This window comes from Coregonus lavaretus, assembly GCF_964263955.1.
Source record: "Coregonus lavaretus genome assembly, chromosome: 23".
NCBI lineage: Eukaryota > Metazoa > Chordata > Actinopteri > Salmoniformes > Salmonidae > Coregonus > Coregonus lavaretus.
In genome coordinates this window covers 44,349,604-44,368,201 of record NC_140010.1, presented here as the reverse complement: position 1 = coordinate 44,368,201, position 18,598 = coordinate 44,349,604, and the positions used below count along the sequence as shown (strand labels likewise).

General features: G+C 42.5%; 1 protein-coding gene across 1 annotated transcript in view; it reads left to right on the top strand.

The window, feature by feature from the left end:
• myo10 (myosin X) overlaps positions 1-18,173 on the top strand; it is a 305,921-nt gene extending 287,748 nt beyond the window's left edge. Inside the window, exons 31-40 of the mRNA XM_084139801.1 lie at positions 138-329; positions 5,000-5,157; positions 5,387-5,510; positions 5,968-6,265; positions 7,834-8,041; positions 10,123-10,259; positions 12,773-12,893; positions 13,217-13,708; positions 14,082-14,273; positions 14,468-18,173. Of these exons, the coding sequence (XP_083995927.1) occupies positions 138-329; positions 5,000-5,157; positions 5,387-5,510; positions 5,968-6,265; positions 7,834-8,041; positions 10,123-10,259; positions 12,773-12,893; positions 13,217-13,708; positions 14,082-14,273; positions 14,468-14,578 (2,033 nt within the window). The 3' untranslated portion in view covers positions 14,579-18,173. The remainder of the gene's footprint in view (positions 1-137; positions 330-4,999; positions 5,158-5,386; positions 5,511-5,967; positions 6,266-7,833; positions 8,042-10,122; positions 10,260-12,772; positions 12,894-13,216; positions 13,709-14,081; positions 14,274-14,467) is intronic.
• Positions 18,174-18,598: the final 425 nt, after the last annotated feature.

The following is an 18,598-nucleotide window of genomic DNA, read 5'->3' as shown; positions in this document are numbered from 1 at the left end:
CATTATGTTATTATATTATGTTACAGCATTTCAGATCAGATTGTTATATTATATTATGCTACAACTTTAGAGATACATTTCGGTTGATATTTGATTTTGATTGAGTTGTAAAACGGTCCAAATATCTCCCTCGTTAGGCTGGCTCCACAAGGAGATGAAGAACAGCAGCAGAGCCTCTCTGAAGCTGAAGAAGCGCTGGTTCCTACTCACCCACAACTCCCTGGACTACTATAAAAGCTCGGAGCGCAACGCCCTCAAGCTGGGCACCCTGGTGCTCAACAGCCTGTGCTCAGTGGTGCAGCCTGACGAGAAGGTCTTCAAGGAGACAGGTTAGAACTGGATTAGCTACATATACCTTTTTCACACTACTGAGCTGAGCCGAGCTGTATTGCACTTTGCTTGCTTGGTTACCCATCCACGTGTTAGCCTTTTCACACTACTGAGTTGAGCCAAGCTGTATTTTACTGTGCTGGCCTGGTTTCACACGCACCTGATAAAGTTTTCACACTACGAGCTAAGCCGAGCTGTATTGTACTTTTCTGGCTTGGTTACACGTCCAGGTGATACCCTTTTCACACTACTGAGCTGAGCCAAGTCAAGCCAAGCTGTACGGTGCTGGCTTAGTTACGCATTTCATCATAGTTGTGCGAACCTTGCTAGAAAGGACTATGTGAAAAGAGAATATCCGAGCCAGGACAGTACGATTCGGGGAAGAATGTGTGAAAGATAGCTTAATGAAACTGGTAAGGGATGGTTGGGTGGTAATACAATGGGTGCGTCTGTAGGAACACAAGGTGAGAGGAGTGTAACCTTTGACCAATTTATTTTAAACAGGTATGTCTTCTTGGTCTTGATCTGTTAGGCTTCGATGTTGGTAAAGAAAGATGGTATGGATGCAAGGATGAAAGTTGGATGTATGGATGGTTTCTAGGAAATAAAACATATAAAGAATGCATATCTGATTCAGTACAACAATATAAGGATAAATAGATACTCAAGAACAAAGGACTGTATAAGAGGATAAGGCTAATGGCTAACAAACTAGGCAGTGGTTGGTAAAATGGTGGTTTCCTGTTCTACCTGATAATTAATTGCACACACCTGGTGTCCCATGTCTAAATCAGTCCCTGATTAGAGGGGAACAATGAAAAATGCAGTGGAACTGGCTTCGAGGTCCAGAGTTGAGTTTGAGGGCTCTAAACCACATCAGATACATATGTAAAAGGAAAGAGGACAAACTTAATCAATAACGCATCCAGGTGAAACTGGAAATAAACTATAAACTATCACAAAACTATAAACTATAAACTATCACAAAACACTTCTCTCAGTCCATGAGGTAGCCACACTGATTAGGATACAGGTGTGCTGAGGGAGGAAGTCCCGTCCCTGAAGGGCCTTTTTCTTCTGGGTTTTGTTTGTTTTGTTTGTTTTATTTTATTTTGTATAAAAAATGCTTGGAGAGTCTGGAAGTGGGTGGGAATTTTCTAAAATGAGAGTGAAAGTGTGAAAACACAATGATATGTTGTCACAAAAATGTATGCACGCATGACTGTAAGTCGCTTTGGATAAAAGCGTCTGCTAAATGGCATATATATATATATATATATATATAATAGCTCAATTGGTAGAGCATGGCGCTTGTAACACCAGGGTAGTGGGTTCGATCCCCGGGACCACCCATACGTAAAAATGTATGCACACATGACTGTAAGTCGCTTTGGATAAAAGCGTCTGCTAAATGGCTTATTATTATTATATGTAGTCATGGAAATGCTGCTATTATCTCATACTAACAAGATCACTGTAGAAAAGGCCTTCATATTTAGATTTCCCTATGCACCCCTAGTTTGTCCCTTTTAGTTAGAATAACCGACAGCTCATCAGTCGAATCACCCCTAACTTTCTGTCCAATCAGAGATGTTCTTTTTAACCTGCTCGTTTCAGGTCCCGCCTCCAGTCAGTGAGTTTTTACATTTTTAGTCATTTAGCAGACGCTCTTATCCAGAGCGACTTACAGTTAGTGAATACATATTTTTTTATACTGGCCCCCCGTGGGAATCGAACCCACAACCCTGGCATTGCAAACGCCATGCTCTATCAACTGAGCTACATCCCTGCCGGCCATTCCCTCCCCTACCCTGGACGACGCTGGGTCAATTGTGCGCCGCCCATGAGTCTCCCGGTCGCGGCCGGCTGCGACAGAGCCTGGATTCAAACCAGGATCTCTAGTGGCACAGTTAGCACTGCGATGCAGTGCCTTAGACCACTGCGCCACTTGCGGTGAAGACAGATAATTGACAGTTTGTGAGTTCGCCACAGAAGTAACAAGAAAACAAGTTGCAGCATGGTTAACTGTATTTGTGCGTGGATCTAAAAGCAGTGTAGTGGTGCCTGGAGAAGTGGGTATATTCAAATTTTGCCAAAAATTTCCCAAACGGCCCACCCGGTGAAGGACAGTTTCCCTGTGTGAAAGATTCTATGAGAAACAATGACACACTGTGAATTACCTAAAATGATAAATCCCATATTGGTCTTTCACAGTCAGACCAACCCAAGCTGTACTGTACAAGTAGGATAATAGTAGGCCTACTATTGAAACAGATAAATTAGGCTGTCAACTGAGTCAGAAATTCACAGGTTTCAGATCCTTTCCCTTTTTTTCAGGTTTTTGCTCTTGAAGTCACACTTTTAAAAAAAGTAAAACAACAAAATTGGATGTAAGTCCATAACAATGCTTAAACCACATCAGGAGACCACTGAGAAAAAAAGAAATTCTGATTTCTTTAATGTAGTTAGCCTTTAATTCAAGTGTACAGGCACCTAGCACTGTTGTTTGGTTAAAGGTGTTTCTGTAGCACATGAGTTGGAGTTTGCAAAACAAATGGTCTCTGGATTGTTGCAAATAATCATGATATCATTCTGCCAGGTAGGCATAGGCTAGTTAACATTTCATTCTTAAAAGCCATTGGACGGGGGCTTTTAGTGTTTGTCCTTTATCTAGGAGACATAAGAACCGCTCGTATTATATTTTTTGTTTTCTTTTACACATTTGACCCCTTTTTTGGGTAGGCACAAAACTGCCTTCATACTTCCCGTGACAGTTGTGGGGGTCGTAGAGAAAAACTGAGAACTCCATCGTATTCCCTTTCCACAGTGGGGTCACATTAGTTTGTAGCCCAAACAGTTCGGACGCTAAAAACAGAAGTTGCCACATCGACGGTACCGACTTCAGACGAGTCCCCTGACACTTGTGGGGGTCGTAGAGCAAAACGGAGAGTCTCCCCTTTCCATAGAGTGGTCATAATAGTTTGTGGGTCAAACCGTTCACAGACGTTTTTCGCGAGAAGACCGATTTTCGGGATGTCTCATGGTCTGACATACACATAGCTCTGCCACCTTTCACCGCAGATGCAGAAGTGCGATGGATTGAGACGCATCCAATGCAAAAAAAAAGATATCTGTAGCTTAAACTGACGGATGCGTCAATCGGGTTAATTGAGAAGGTTGTTGGGAAAGCCTTTCCATCTTCCAGAGTATGGTTAGGTCTATCATTAGCATCGCTATATATGAAACCTGATGTTTTACTTCATATTAAGAGGCATATCTTACCTTGCTTCAAAGTCGCCTATAGCCAAAGTCCCACCATGGAAACGTGGAGGCAATTATTTTATAAATACTTCCTCACTTCCTCCAGTTCTATTGGTTTTCTTTCATTGTCTAGCTGCGAAAGGCATTATCCTGTCATATTATCAATCCATGATAGTTGTTGTATCTTTAATCTTCTCCTATTTCTACATTTCTACCGGATATTTCCATCTCTGACCATGAAACCGCTCGCATAAGTGGTGCACATTTTAGAAAGGTGTTTTCCCGCAAATTTAATTTTGGAACATTGGCACGTAGGCCTACTGCCGTGTGCACTTTGCTGTGCCTAAAATGTGAAGAAATAATAGTTTATCAACAATATCAGCTAAACATTCTGATGTGTGCCATCAGCCTTATTCATTGATACAGCGTATACTTCCACTACACTACTTTGATACGCATTGTGGGGATTAAGAAGTGAGTATATGCAATGCTCACTGAAAAATACACTATATATACAAAAGTATGTGGACACCCTTTCAAATGAGTGGATTCGGCTATTTCAACCACACCCGTTGCTGACAGTGTATAAAATCGAGCACACAGCCATGCAATCTCCATAGACAAACATTGGCAGTAGAATGGCCTTACTGAAGAGCTCAGTGACTTTCAACGTGGCACTGTCATATGATGCCACCTTTCCAACAGGTCAGTTCATACAATTTTTGCCCTGCTAGAGCTGCCCCGGTCAGCTGTAAGTGCTGTTATTGTTAAGTGGAAACTGCTAGGAGCAACAACGGCTCAGCCGCGAAGCGGTAGACCACATAAGCTCACAGTACGGGACCGCCGAGTGCTGAAGCGCGTTGCGCATAAAAATCTTAGTTTTTTAAACAGGACAAATCTGAGGGGACACGTGCCCCTGTGCCCCCTATGGGCCTCTGTCCTCTTGCTAGGTGAACATGAATTAAAGTGTAACTACACCTAAAAATCTCAATTTCTCTGATTTTTCCCAGACCTCAAAAGTGGTCTCCTGATGTGGTTTAAGCATTGTTGTGGACTTCCAAATGAGTCTATGTAACATCAGAAGGATATAATACTTAAGACTGATATAACCCTTTAATTTATTCAATTAGTTTTACATTTATTTTTCAAGATAACCTTACTTAATTGTTCTGTTTTAATAAAATACATAATTTGAAGAACAAATATCATTGTGGCAATTCATATCTTGACTCTAATCTCAATCGAAGACAGGTTTAATGTTAAAAAATGATTAATGTTGATCTTACTTAGAAAATAATCCTGATCATATAGGCCTGAATCTAGATGATATCCAAAACAACTAACAATACACTGAATTCATACATTTTCAGTAAATGTAATTGTAATTTTAAATCTTTTAATTTCCCAGGTTACTGGAACGTCACAGTTTACGGCCGGAAGCACTCGTACCGTCTCTACACCAAGCTGCTGAACGAGTCCACCCGCTGGGCCAGCGCCATGCAGAACGTCATCGACACCAAGGCCCCCATCAACACTCCCACCCAGAAGCTCATCCAGGACATCAAGGTAAGGGAAGCGGAGCAATCTCTAAATCTGTCACATTGTACAAAAAAGCTCTCAGTTCATGACAAAACTAAGTCACTCTGCAAACATCCAAGTGCAAAATAGGAATGTCTATGAGAGCAATGATTATGTGTATTTAAATAATAGTGATAGATTTATTGCGGGAAATAATTAGATTGAAGCGTCCTTTACTCCTTTCCGATGTGATTCTCATGTCATTTTGTATCCATAGGAGAACTGTCTGAACTCCGAGGTGGTGGAGCAAATCTATAAGAGGAACCCCATCCTGCGCTACAGTCACCACCCGCTCCACTCGCCACTGCTGCCTCTGCCCTACGGAGACATCCACATCAGCTGTAAGATCGTACACTATGCTCCTTTCATTATGCACCCCCTCCCTCCCTCACCAACATCCCCAACTGATAGCAACCTCTTTCTTTCCCTCTGCATGCACACACGTCTCTCTCTCTCTTCTCTCACACACATACACTCTTTTTCTTTCTCTCTCTCTCTCTCTCGCTCTCTCACTTTTCACCAACTGACAATAACCTCTTCCCTCTCCCCTCCACAGCCTTGAAAAACTAGGGCCACGCACAAACACACACACACACACACTCTCTTTCACTCACACACACACACACACACACTCACTCACACACACACACACACACACACACACACACACACACACACACACACACACACACACACACACACACACACACACTATAAGTACATTAGACATGTCCTGTTTTGAAAATATTGAGTTAATATCTATAATTGTCGCATTCCTACCCCCTTTCCCCTCTGCAGCCCTGAGGAACAAGGGCTACACGACGCTCCAGGATGAGGCACTCAAGATGTTCAACTCGCTGCAGCACCTGGAGGGTGTTACCGACCCCATGCCCATCATCCAGGGCGTGCTGCAGACGGGCCAGGAGCTGAGGCCCCTGAAGGATGAGCTCTACTGCCAGCTGGTCAAACAGACCACGCGCCCCCCACAGCCCTGCAGCCCTGGGAACCTGTGCAGCTGGAGGATCCTGGCATGCATGTGCTGCACGTTCATGCCGTCGCGCGGAATCCTCAAGTACCTCAAGTTCCACTTCAAGAGGTGAGAGGGCCCGGTGTTGTACCAAATATGAAATGTGGTCAGTCTTGAATTCTGTTGCACGATACATAAGAAGGATCAGAGTGTAAATGGTTCTGATAGCTTTGGAGTTGTGGGCCACACATGCTGGGTATTTTTGATAGCTGATTGTAAAACGCTTCGCATAAAACCATCTGCTAAATGACCAGTAGCACTTTATATGAAGGGGGTAAACCCTTATTGGAACAAGTCATAACATCTTTATGAGTGTTGCAAAATTATTCATATCAACCGTCATAACACATTTATCTAACATCATTCATAAGACATTTTTAAATAAAAGTCCCTTCGAAGAGTCGAAGTCATCAGTACAACGGAAATTCATGTTTTTACTGTCACAGTAGCCAACCCCCTGACACTCTCTTTACGCAACAGTCTGGGAGCACCGGCTAAGCCTCAGAGTATTACCCAGGTAGCATTTTGGGGTTTATATGCCTTGCTCAAGGCCACAATGGCATTAAGGCTGAGGTGTCAAACTCCTGGAGGGCCATGGGTCTTGCTGGTTTTTGTTATCTCCTTAAAATTATTTTCCAATAAAGACCTAAACAATCAGGTGAGTGGAGTTCCTAACTAATCAATGACCTTAATTGATCAATCAAGTACAAGGTAGGAGTGAAAACTTGCAAGACACAGCCCTCCAGAAATTGAGTTTGACCTCCCTACCTTAGGGGTTGGAATCAGACCTGGGTGTAAATAGTGTATTTCAAATTCAATAGTGCTTCTCAAACCTCTCCTCGGGGGGCCCCCAGATGTTTCACAGTTTTGTTGTAACCTCAAACTAGCACACCTGATTCAATTAGGTAAGGGCTTTATGATTAGTTGACTAGTTGAATCAGGTTTGCCAGCTCTGGAATAGTTAAAATACGTCTGGGGGTTCCTGAGGAGAGGTTTGAGAAAGGCTGCTCTAACTATCTGTGCTTGATTATTGAGCTTGCCTGGCACAATGGAACCATTGGAATAGTCCCAAAAGTACTATTTGATCCCTGGTCTGGATGGCACCAGAGCAACTGATGTCATTGTAACATGTTGAGACCTGATGTTAATGCCTTGGCTTTAGCTCAGCAGAGGCTAAGACAGTCTTGTGGTGTGTAGGACTAACCCAGTCAGTAACACCAACAACCATCAGGCTCACTCCCATTATATTTTTCTACTAGAATTACTTGTAATATTGCAATGAAAAAATGACTTTTATTTTGAAGGTTCCTTATGAATGATGTTGAATAAATGTGTTATGAAGGTTGTTATGAATGATACCGCTGCATTCACAAAGGGGTCATGAATAGTTTCATGAAGGTGTTATGAGGGCATTATGTATACCCCCTTCATATAAAGTGTTACCAAATGACCATGTCATATTCATAGACATAAAATATGGTGGCAGCTAGCATGTCATGTAGAATTCACATCTGGTAAAGCACATCCTGAAATTGTTATTTCCAGTTCATGAAAGTAATACTCCATTAGTATCAGAGAGACTGAAAACTCAACAAAAGCACCAGCATAACAGGGCTTCCCCTCTGTTTCTCCTCCAGGACTCGAGAGCTCTTCCCGGGCACGGAGATAGAACGCTACGCCTCGTTCAGCCTGGACTCCCTGAGGAAGACGCGTGGCCGGGAGTACGTGCCCTCCCTGGAGGAGATCCGGGCGGTGGTGGCGCGCCAGGATATGACCACCACAGTGTACTGCCATGGCGGAGGCTCCTGCAAAATCACAATCAACTCTCACACCACCGCCGGAGAGGTGAGAGCCGGGGGGGAAACAAGTTGGGAGTTTAGGGTTGTGGTGATCCAAAGGCAATGGTGATGGGTAACGGACTGCAATAACCTTAAACAAAATATGACATATACAGTTCCTTGCAAAGGTATTCATCCCCCTTGGCGTTTTTCCTATTTTGTTGCATTACAACCTGTCATTTAAATGGATTTTTATTTGGATTTCATGTAATGGACATACACAAAATAGTCCAAATTGGTGAAGTGAAATGAAAAAAATAACATGTTTCAAAAAATTCAAAAAAATAAATAATGGAAAAGTGGTGCGTGCATATATATTCACCTCCTTTGCTATGAAGCCCCATAATACCAAATTTACCCAATTACCTTCAGAAGTCACATAATTAGTTAAATAAAGTCCACCTGTGTGCAATCTAAGTGTCACATGATCTGTCACATGATCTCAGTATATATACACCTGTTCTGAAAGGCCACAGAGTCTGCAACACCACTAAGCAAGGGGCACCACCAAGCAAGCGGCACCATGAAGACCAAGGAGCTCTCCAAACAGGTCAGGGACAAAGTTGTGGAGAAGTACAGATCAGGGTTGGGTTATAAAAAAATATCCAAAACTTTGAACATCCCACGGAGCACCATTAAATCCATTATTTAAAGAAATGAAAGAATATGGCACCACAACAAACCTGCCGCCAAGAGAGGGCCGCCCACCAAAACTCACGGACCAGGCAAGGAGGGCATTAATCAGAGAGGCAACAAAGAGACCAAAGATAACCCTGAAGGAGCTGCAAAGCTCCACAGCGGAGATTGGAGTATTTGTCCATAGGACCACTTTAAGCCGTACACTCCACAGAGCTGGGCTTTACGGAAGAGTGGCCAGAAAAAAGCCATTGCTTAAAGAAAAAAATAAGCAAATACGTTTGGTGTTCGCCAAAAGCCATGTGGGAGACTCCCCAAACATATGGAAGAAGGTACTCTGGTCAGATGAGACTCAAATTGAGCTTTTTGGCCATCAAGGAAAACACTATGTCTGGCGCAAACCCAACACCTCTCATCACCCCGAGAACACCATGAAGCATGGTGGTGGCAGCATCATGCTGTTTTTCATCAGCAGGGACTGTGAAACTGGTCAGATTTGAATGAATGATGGATGGCGCTAAATACAGGGAAATTCTTGAGGGAAACCTGTTTCAGTCTTCCAGAGATTTGAAACTGGGGTTCACCTTCCAGCAGGACAATTTACATTTACATTTTAGTCATTTAGCAGACGCTCTTATCCAGTGCGACTTACATGAGCAATTAGGGTTAAGTGCCTTGCTCAAGGGCACATCGACAGATTTTTCACCTAGTTGGCTCGGGGATTAGAACCAGCGACCTTTCGGTTACTGGCACAACGCTCTTAACCACTAAGCTACCTGCCGCCCTACAATGACCCTAACCATACTGCTAAAGCAACACTCGAGTGGTTTAAGGGGAAACATTTAAATGTCTTGGAATGGCCTAGTCAATGCCCCAAGATTTCTGTACACCAGCGGAACCCATCCAACTTGAAGGAGTTGGAGCAGTTTTGCCTTGAAGATTGGGCAAAAAATCCCAGTGGCTAGATGTGCCAAGCTTATAGAGACATACCCCAAGAGACTTGCAGCTGTAATTGCTGCAAAAGGTGGCACTACAAAGTATTGACTTTCGGGGGGGTGAATAGTTATGCACGCTCAAGTTTTCAGTTTTTTTGTCTTATGTCTTGTTTGTTTCACAATAAAAAATATTTTGCATCTTCAAAGTGGTAGGCATGTTGTGTAAATCAAATGATACAAACCCCCAAAAAATCAATTTTATTCCAGGTTGTAAGGCAACAAAATAGGAAAAATGCCAAGGGGGGTGAATACTTTCGCAAGCCCCTATACTACTATGTGTCTACAGTGTGCTGTATACGGGAGGTAAATGGTTGCAAGTTAGCTGAAGATAACCGCCGTAAAATGCCAAAAGTGAACTTTTTTGACTTCATACATTTGTTTTATTGCTTACTTCAACATTTTCTTTACCGCAGAAATAGTTCACTCACTAAGTAGTTGATAACTGTGTGTGTCCCAGGTGGTGGAGAAGCTGATACGGGGCTTGGCCATGGAGGACAGCAGGAACATGTTCGCCCTGTTTGAGCACAATGACACCACTGACAAAGCCATTGAGAGCCGTACAGTGGTGGCTGACGTCCTTGCCAAGTTTGAAAAGTAAGTGTGTGTGTGTGTGTGTGTGTGTGTGTGTGTGTGTGTGTGTGTGTGTGTGTGTGTGTGTGTGTGTGTGTGTGTCAGTGACGTGCGGTGAGGTCGGTGGCTGAGTAGGCACAGGCTATTATCAAAGCCAGATTTACTCACAAATAAACCTTGATGAAGCCCAAGTTCACCATACAACAGATAGCTCCAACAATCAGAGTGACATAGGCTATCAACCGAAATTAACAAAAATGTTCACCAAATGTAGACCTAAATACCAATGTAGCCTCCGAAGGCCGCATATTTCATATCATCCGACAAAATGACACTGCTCAACTCAACTCAGCAATAGATGGATTGGTTGTTTAGCAACAAAACCAACGCGTTCACAACTACGGGGCAAAACAGACAGGGTTGGCTTAGATTGTTGACAACATGTAAACTATATTGTCTCCAAATGTTTATTGAAAACATAAATACATTTGCACAATGAGCACTTGTTGTCTCTCAAATACATTGTTACAGTTGTTGGTTAGCTAGCTAGCAAATTATTCTAAAAACACCTAAAAACAAGACATGGTATCAAGAACAAGATATAAAACTAGCTGAATTGAGCCACCTACAATTCCCTACATGGCAGCTTCTTGTCATTCTGACCTTTCAGAATCATGATATCACGCGACCTTCAGGCCCATCGATGTGCATGCATAATTTTTGTGATGTCAACCAACCCGTCTATAGACTGACGTAACCATCCACAGTTACAACCAACCAATATGGACACATTTCATCCGAATAGGTCACAACGCAAACTCCATAGTCTTTCACAATTAATTGACAATTTTTTCAATGCACCACGCACACACACACATAATAATATTATTATGTGAAATATTATTTAATATTTATATAATAAATAATATAGTTAATATTGTTTTAAAAAATATGACATTTCCATACAATCAAAATGACAGAAACATTTCTAATCAAAGCAAAATTCTAGCTTGATAAATCAAATGCCGACATGAAAAACAAAGCAATTGGTGCGCTCTAAACAGCTGACCAGCAAATGGAAAGAATGACAGATAGTGAGCAATGGATAAATCTACATAATGCATTGAAATAAAAGGCATAAATCAAAAGCATTACTTACTTTATTAAGGTAAACAAAGCAAACTCGACCAAACAATGGCGAAAATGAGGAAAGTAAGCTACAAAGGAATATATTTTATAACGGTAGCTGAGGATTCAGCACTGATGAATGGACAGTTCTGGGGCAGGTTAACTCTGTGGTTCTCAATGGACAGCACCTTTGTCTAGCCAGTTGTTTCCGTTTGTGTACATGCCAGGAGACGGTTTGTTGGCACAGTTCATTTCACGCACACTGATAACGTTTTACAAGTTTGAATACGCCACTAAACCGTTATTCTCACGTTCATTCAACAGTAGCCTACCCTGCTAATTGCAAAGGAAAATGCATTTAGGCCTACCTTTACTTGTAAATTAGGTCCATTCATCTGTCCTTACATCACTGACTGCTTCAATCAAATCCTTCTGTATTCTGTTTGATATAAGCCTATCCGAAAACACCCAAGTGTCTGGGTTCATCATTACCCCGAAATGCTAACTCTAGTTTCCCTAAATATGTTGCTCTATCTAATAAGGTCCTTCTTCAAAATCTCACGGTTTGCCTTTATGCTACCTTGGATTGTGCATGGTGACTTGTTGTTTTTGCTGCTCATTTAACGGCAGATCGATCCGTGATCTGGTGTTGGATGTGCGATGCTGATTTTTCGTGTTTGATGAGGGCATCAGGTTGTTGAGGTCGCAGTAGCAGCCTTCTGTTGTACCCTGTTGAAAAGGGGAAACAGTACAGGCGACTACTGGTAGCGCAGCCATACAGCCAGTCTTTTCATTCATATCACTCCCGTTTAAACCATCAGATGATTTTCTGTCCCTTCCTCTGATGAAGGTCAGGAAGCGCAGGTGTTGGGTTCCCTTTTATGACTTAGCCTACACCAAGTTTTCCTTGGAAATCCAACTTGGAAAATAGTTTTAGGTGCTGTATAGTGTCCATTTTGTCAGGTTGCTTTTTTACTCAGTTGAAGGGATGCACGCCAAATTATGTAGACACGCCCAAATAATGTTTAAGCTTTAAAGACAATATGCATGCGCAAAATATGAACTCCGCTCAATGCAACAAATGAAGCTAGTATAAGCAGCGAGGCCTATGCCTACGATGTCCATCAACATTGACTGGAGTCAGGAATGGCTGCGCATGTCAACGATTTGACTGGATGGGAAGGTAGGCACAGATCAACGAGAGCCTTTGATGGATTTTTCGCAAATTGTTTTGATTTTGAGCATAAAAGCCCCCAAAAACATTGAGAAAAAACATTAGATAACCAAAAGGAATGGGGTTTTAACACCTATTTTATTAGCCTACCCTGACTGCAAGTAACCGGTGTGAGCATGTGTGTGCGTGTGTGAGTCTGTGAACAGTACTAGTAACACTCACTCATCTTTTCCAGGCTCTCTGCAAGTCAAGATGAGACCAAGACAGGCTGGAAGTTCTATTTTAAGCTTTACTGCTTCTTAGACACAGATAATGTACCCAAGGACTGTGTTGAGTTTGCCTTCATGTTTGAGCAGGTATGAACCAGCGAAAAAAAACATCCATCCACACTGTTTCTGTCTGTCGGTATGTCTGAAGCCAATAAATTAGTAAGATCCGTTATTGTTGTGTTGGCTGTGTATCTGCCAGTCTAAGCGTTAATCCGATGATAACAGCTTGTCAAAGACAATCGTTGTCCTTTAATAAAGGATTCCTTCTTCCTCTTTGTTTCATTCTACCTATCTCTCTCTCTCGCTTTCTTACTCCTGTCTCTCATTCCTCCTCTATTTTTTCTCTTCTCTTTCTCTTTCCCCACTCTTTTTCCTCTTTCCTCCTTTCTCTTTCTCTTGTCCTCCTCCAGGCCCATGAGGCGGTGATCAGAGGCCAGTACCCAGCCCCGGAGGAGACCCTCCAGTTCTTGGCCGCCCTGAGACTACAATACCTCCTCGGAGACTACAACCCCCAAGCTACCGTGCCCGAAATGTCTCAGGTGTTCCCTATGACTCGGTTGTGTGCCCGCATCCAAAATTCCAACAAGACTTTCTCCCCGGCCACTGGTTTGGGCATGGGGTCAGTGGTGGACCGTTCCGATGGAAACTCGGAGAAGAAGCGCTCCAGCTTCCTGGAGGGAACGCTAAGGCGTAGTTTCAGGAGCGGCTCAATGAGCCGCCAGAAGCTGGAGGAGGAGAATACGCTGGAGGCCTGGATGAGGGAAGAGATAGCTGCAGCACGAGCCAGCCTGGTGAACAAGTGGAAGAAGCTGCAGGGGATGAACCAGGAGCAGGCCATGGTGAAGTACATGGCCCTGGTCAGAGAGTGGCCTGGCTATGGATCCACGCTCTTCGAAGTGGAGGTGAGTGGCCATCACCAAATAGTGGTTTACATTTAGGTTTTAGACATTTAGCACAGGGTTTCGTCTGGGACCCTCAGTCATTTCGCATTTTTGTTCTATTCCAACACTATCACACCTAGGTTGTGTTCATTAGGGCACACAATGGAAAATCAAATGTTGTATTTCCCTGTTGATTCAGTCCGTTTTCTTCCGTGTCGTGCCTTGTGAACACAATCCTGATTAAAGGACTTGATGAAGATGAGACTGAAACAAAAAGTAATGCCCAGATCCGGACCGAAATGGAAAACTCTATAAGTGATATAAATGGATCTGTCACCATCGTTGACCCATTCCTCATACTCATACCTTGTCTCCTTCTTGTCTCCTTTCCTAGTCCTGTGACGGGGCCTTCCCAGTGGAGCTGTGGCTGGGGGTGAGCAGGGAGGCCATCTCGGTGTATAAGCGTGGCGAGCCCTGGCCCCTGGAGGTCTTCCCCTATGAGCTCATCCTTTCGTTTGGGGCCCCACTGCCAAACGCCTACAAGATAGCCGTGGAGGGCCGCGAACTGCTCTTCGAGACCAGTCTGGTATGTTAAGCCACCCATTATATAGGCTGTTATAAGGAGCCATGATGGTAATGGCATGTTTTTTAATGCAATGTAATAATGGTACACAGTATTATAATTATACGTTCATAGAAAGTGTTGCAAACCCTTTTCTGTTATACAGAGACTGTGTCAACTGTAAGGTCCTAACCGCTCCTCCTTCACTCTTTCCCCAGGTTATGGACATTGCCAAACTGATGAAAGCATACATTAGCATGATCGTAAAAAAGCGCTACAGCAACTCCACATCCATCAGCAGCCACGGTAGCCAGTGTAGCACCTGGTGAGGTGTCGTCCAAGACCTTTCACCTTTCATCACTTAGCAGAGGGCTGAGGGAGGTTGAGCCCTGCGACAGCCTTGTCAGGACACCTTCCCTCAATGTTTTGGAGAAACGTGATTTTGAACACTCTGGGACAGACAGACTTTCTCATGGCTCTTGATGCTAACCAGCTAGCTTTGTCTTTCTTATGCTAAGGTGCTAACGTGCTACCATTACAAGGGCTTTTGTTACAGGGTGAGACTAGTGTTACTGTGGTGGTTCCTATGAGTGTGCAGAGTTGGGGCATGGACAGTCAGAATGTATAAGGACTCAAGGTAGAAGTTGTCCCTAACCACAGATCTAGGATCAGATTAACAAATACCAAACCCCAAATTTAAACAAATCTGACCCTGGACCAGCGGTTAGGAGAAACTTCTACCAACTCATGAGTACCATGTTTGGTTCTTCTAATGGATGAAGGCTCAATTGGATGCCCACTTCTAAGCTTTGGAATACTCGGGGCCTGCCGATTGTTAAGTAACCATCTCTTTTATTATCAATAAATGTAAATATGCAGCTCAGTACTCAAACTCTTTTCAAGTGGCATCTTTAAATATATAATGATTGTTGAAAGGAGAACATTGACAGTGATGTAAGGGTTAAAAGTGCTTGAAATAAACCCTTAAAATATCAGACTGCTTAGTGGCACCCCATCCTTATAGACGGTAAATCATTGGAAATTAATTGTTTGATTTAATTCAATTCCCCCCTCCTGCAAAACATTTGTTCAGCTTTCTGATCTCTGGGTATACCAATTTTATCAACTCAAGTTGTGTCATCTAACATGTCCAAGTAGGAATGCATGATGAATATATTTTGATGGCATACCTAAACCAGTGAGTGGTTGGCATGAATTTTGGATTGACAATTAGGCTATTGTTGCTAGAATATTACTGTCAAAATAGGGCTTCAGAATTGGCGATTCATTCTGTTCAATAGAGAATAATATACTTTTGTGTACAAATAGGCTATCACACTTGGGGCTAATCACTGAGGAAGGGGAAACTCGAAACCAAAACCCCAACAGTAGCCTACGGTTTCTTCTTGCGATTGCATTTAGAAATGTTCAGCAACTATTGCATTTTTCTCTTCCCTTCTCTCAATCTAGGCTACTCTGAGCACACAGGGAGAAACAGGGGCAGGGCAAACACTTTCATGCAGGAATCAATATTGTACTGTTTGACCAAATCAGGGTTTTAGCTGCCCCCAAAATATAACGTTTTGAGTGAAGTGACCTGCTAGAATCTGTAGATTGCACGGACGCAACCACTTCAAAGCATGGAAGTATCATTTCCACCTCTCCAGGGTGTCTACAAGGCCTATGTTTCAGGCCTAGTGCTTATTTGACTCATTATATACCTTGCTTTATTTGACAGCATTATTTGAAAGGATTTTAGGCCTAGTGCTTATTTGACTCATGCTTATTTAAATCATTATATACCTAACTTTTAAGAGTTGGGGAAAACAGGGCAGCGAGTCATCATGAGATACTGTTGAAGATTTTACTCACTGCCCGCCATAGACTATTAGCGTAGCAGTGCAGTTTATACTGTACTGCATGTTGCAAAATTAATATTACTATTGTGGTGCCTAATTACTATGGTAATTAGGAATGTCCAGTCAATGACAATTATGGTTAATAGGCCTAGTCATTCTACAGATTCAAATTTGGCCTACAAACTTACATCTTAACTTACATCAAATGCTTTATGACAGTATCATCTCCCATAGTGGTGCCATTCCAAACATAAAAACCGGGAAAATATTAAAAAGAGAAAGGGCCCAATTTAATCAGATCCGCTTTAGCCGACATTTGCTTAGCGGTTGTTTTGGCGATGTCGGAGGTAGAACGACATCAAATCCACAAGCAGCTCCGTGCGGTAGGGTATGGCGGAAATTGCCATTGGATGGACTGAGTCGCATTAGTAATAATCCCATGCAGCCTCTACACCTCGATTAGGCTGATATAGATCCTTATTTCATTTAATGATTTTAAATTTGAGTGTCATTATTTCGAGAGACTATACAGCCTAACGTGAGTGGGAGGGGTGTGGCTTGACAGCTCTTAATACAGTTACACCTCAGTCACCGTCGGGTGTCAGCTATCGCCTGTTCATGCTTGAGCTGACTGAATCCCGGCCTGAGAGCTCCTTTGAATCAGATCCGCTTTAGCCAACATCCGCATAGCATTTATTTTCGCTGCTGTCAAATAAAGAAGTGGATCCCAGCATTACTCCTAAAGCGCCCAGCATTACTCCTAAAGCGGACATCGCCATTTGCTGCACAGAGTCGCTTTAACAGAAATCCCATATGCATCTGTGTTTACAAGTTAGAACACTGGAATGTGAGATGTAATCTACACCTCGAATACAATGATAAAAATCCTCAATATTTAGTTTAATGATTTTTCAATTTGAGCGTAATCAATTCTATATAACCTACACATTCTCGTTCTGAACTTCTAACATGAGTGGGGCGGGTGTGGCTTCATGACAATGATTGCAAGAGCAGTTGCTCACCGATTTATGGCTCCAATGCAGTTCCACCTCTAACGCCGCCAAAACATCCACTATGCAGACGTCTGCTATTGCCGGTTAACACTTGATCTGATTGAACATATGTCGTAGTTAGTTTAAAGTCATCATTTGTATTTAGAATACTTTTGCCTAGTGAGCTTTGCAACCCAAAGGACACTGACCTTATTGGCTAGTAAGGGAAGGGACCTAATGTCTCCTCCTGCCACACGAGGAGTGTTCTCTACGCCTCCTGCGGACTGGGTGAGAAGTGGATTGTCTTTGTCTGTTCATGATTATTGTTATACCCACTGAGTAGCTGGACCCGTGCTTTTATAGGCTTTGCCTTGGGAGTGAAATGACTTCATAATGGCATTGACATGATGCAATAGCAACAGTGCCATTCCAAACACAAGAATCTGGCAAATAAAAATACAAACACGCTTCTTTTGAGACTAAAATTCAGAAAATCAGCCAAATAATTTTGGAGTAGACCCTCCCGCAGCTTAGAACGCTTAGTGTATTATAATATAGATAAGGCGGCTTGGTCCAAAATAAACACGTCTACTTTAAACAGCTGGACGAAAAACACATAGCAATACAAACTCAAAGATCTCCAGCTTGGACGGTGCTTCATTATTTCCCTCTACCAGCAAAGTTCTCGTAAAGTTCCTGCAAGGTTACTTTAACATTAAAGCGACACCCCACAGCATTTCACTGGAACTCCGCGGGCGGCAGCTCCACCCAAAGATTTGCAGGAGCCTTACTCAGTGCCTTGTTGTATATTATGTACACATGTTCTTTTTCAATTTATTTGGTTTCAAACGTCTATAAATCTTTGAATTTTCTCTCACTGAACTATGACCACAAAGCAATATATGAGATAACCATGTTATTTTTCTCCCGAAGTCAATTTCAAAGCTTACATTTACAGTGAAAGTATAACATCAGTATACCATACTGGTCTCGTCGGTGTATCTTTTCTTTCATTTGTATTAGCTGTGTTATGTATTAAAGGATGATTCTAGCAATAAATGAATACCTATTTACTCAGGTGTCTGTGTTTTGAGTTGTTTTATGTGTATTTGATGTTCCTCTGTATTTTAACAGTATTCCGGATTAGAGGAGACAATCTGAATAACTTGTAATCAGACAAAGACATGACACAACATATATTCATTGTCATGATTCACTCTCCTCATTGCTACACTGTGATAGCTGATGTGTGAGCTGTCTGGTGCATAATGGCTACCATGGCAGGTAATGAAGTGCATTGAGCATCGAGGAAAATGTTACATAAATCCAATCAACCAATATCATAAAACAAAATTGTAAGACTAATGTTGCCCCAAAATCTGGTAGTTAAAGACCAGTGACTACATACGTAAACCACCCAAAGTGCATTTGCTTGCTGATTCTGTATTGAATGAGCAGAATGCAGTGTTTATTCCTAAACACATGCTTAACCTTGAGC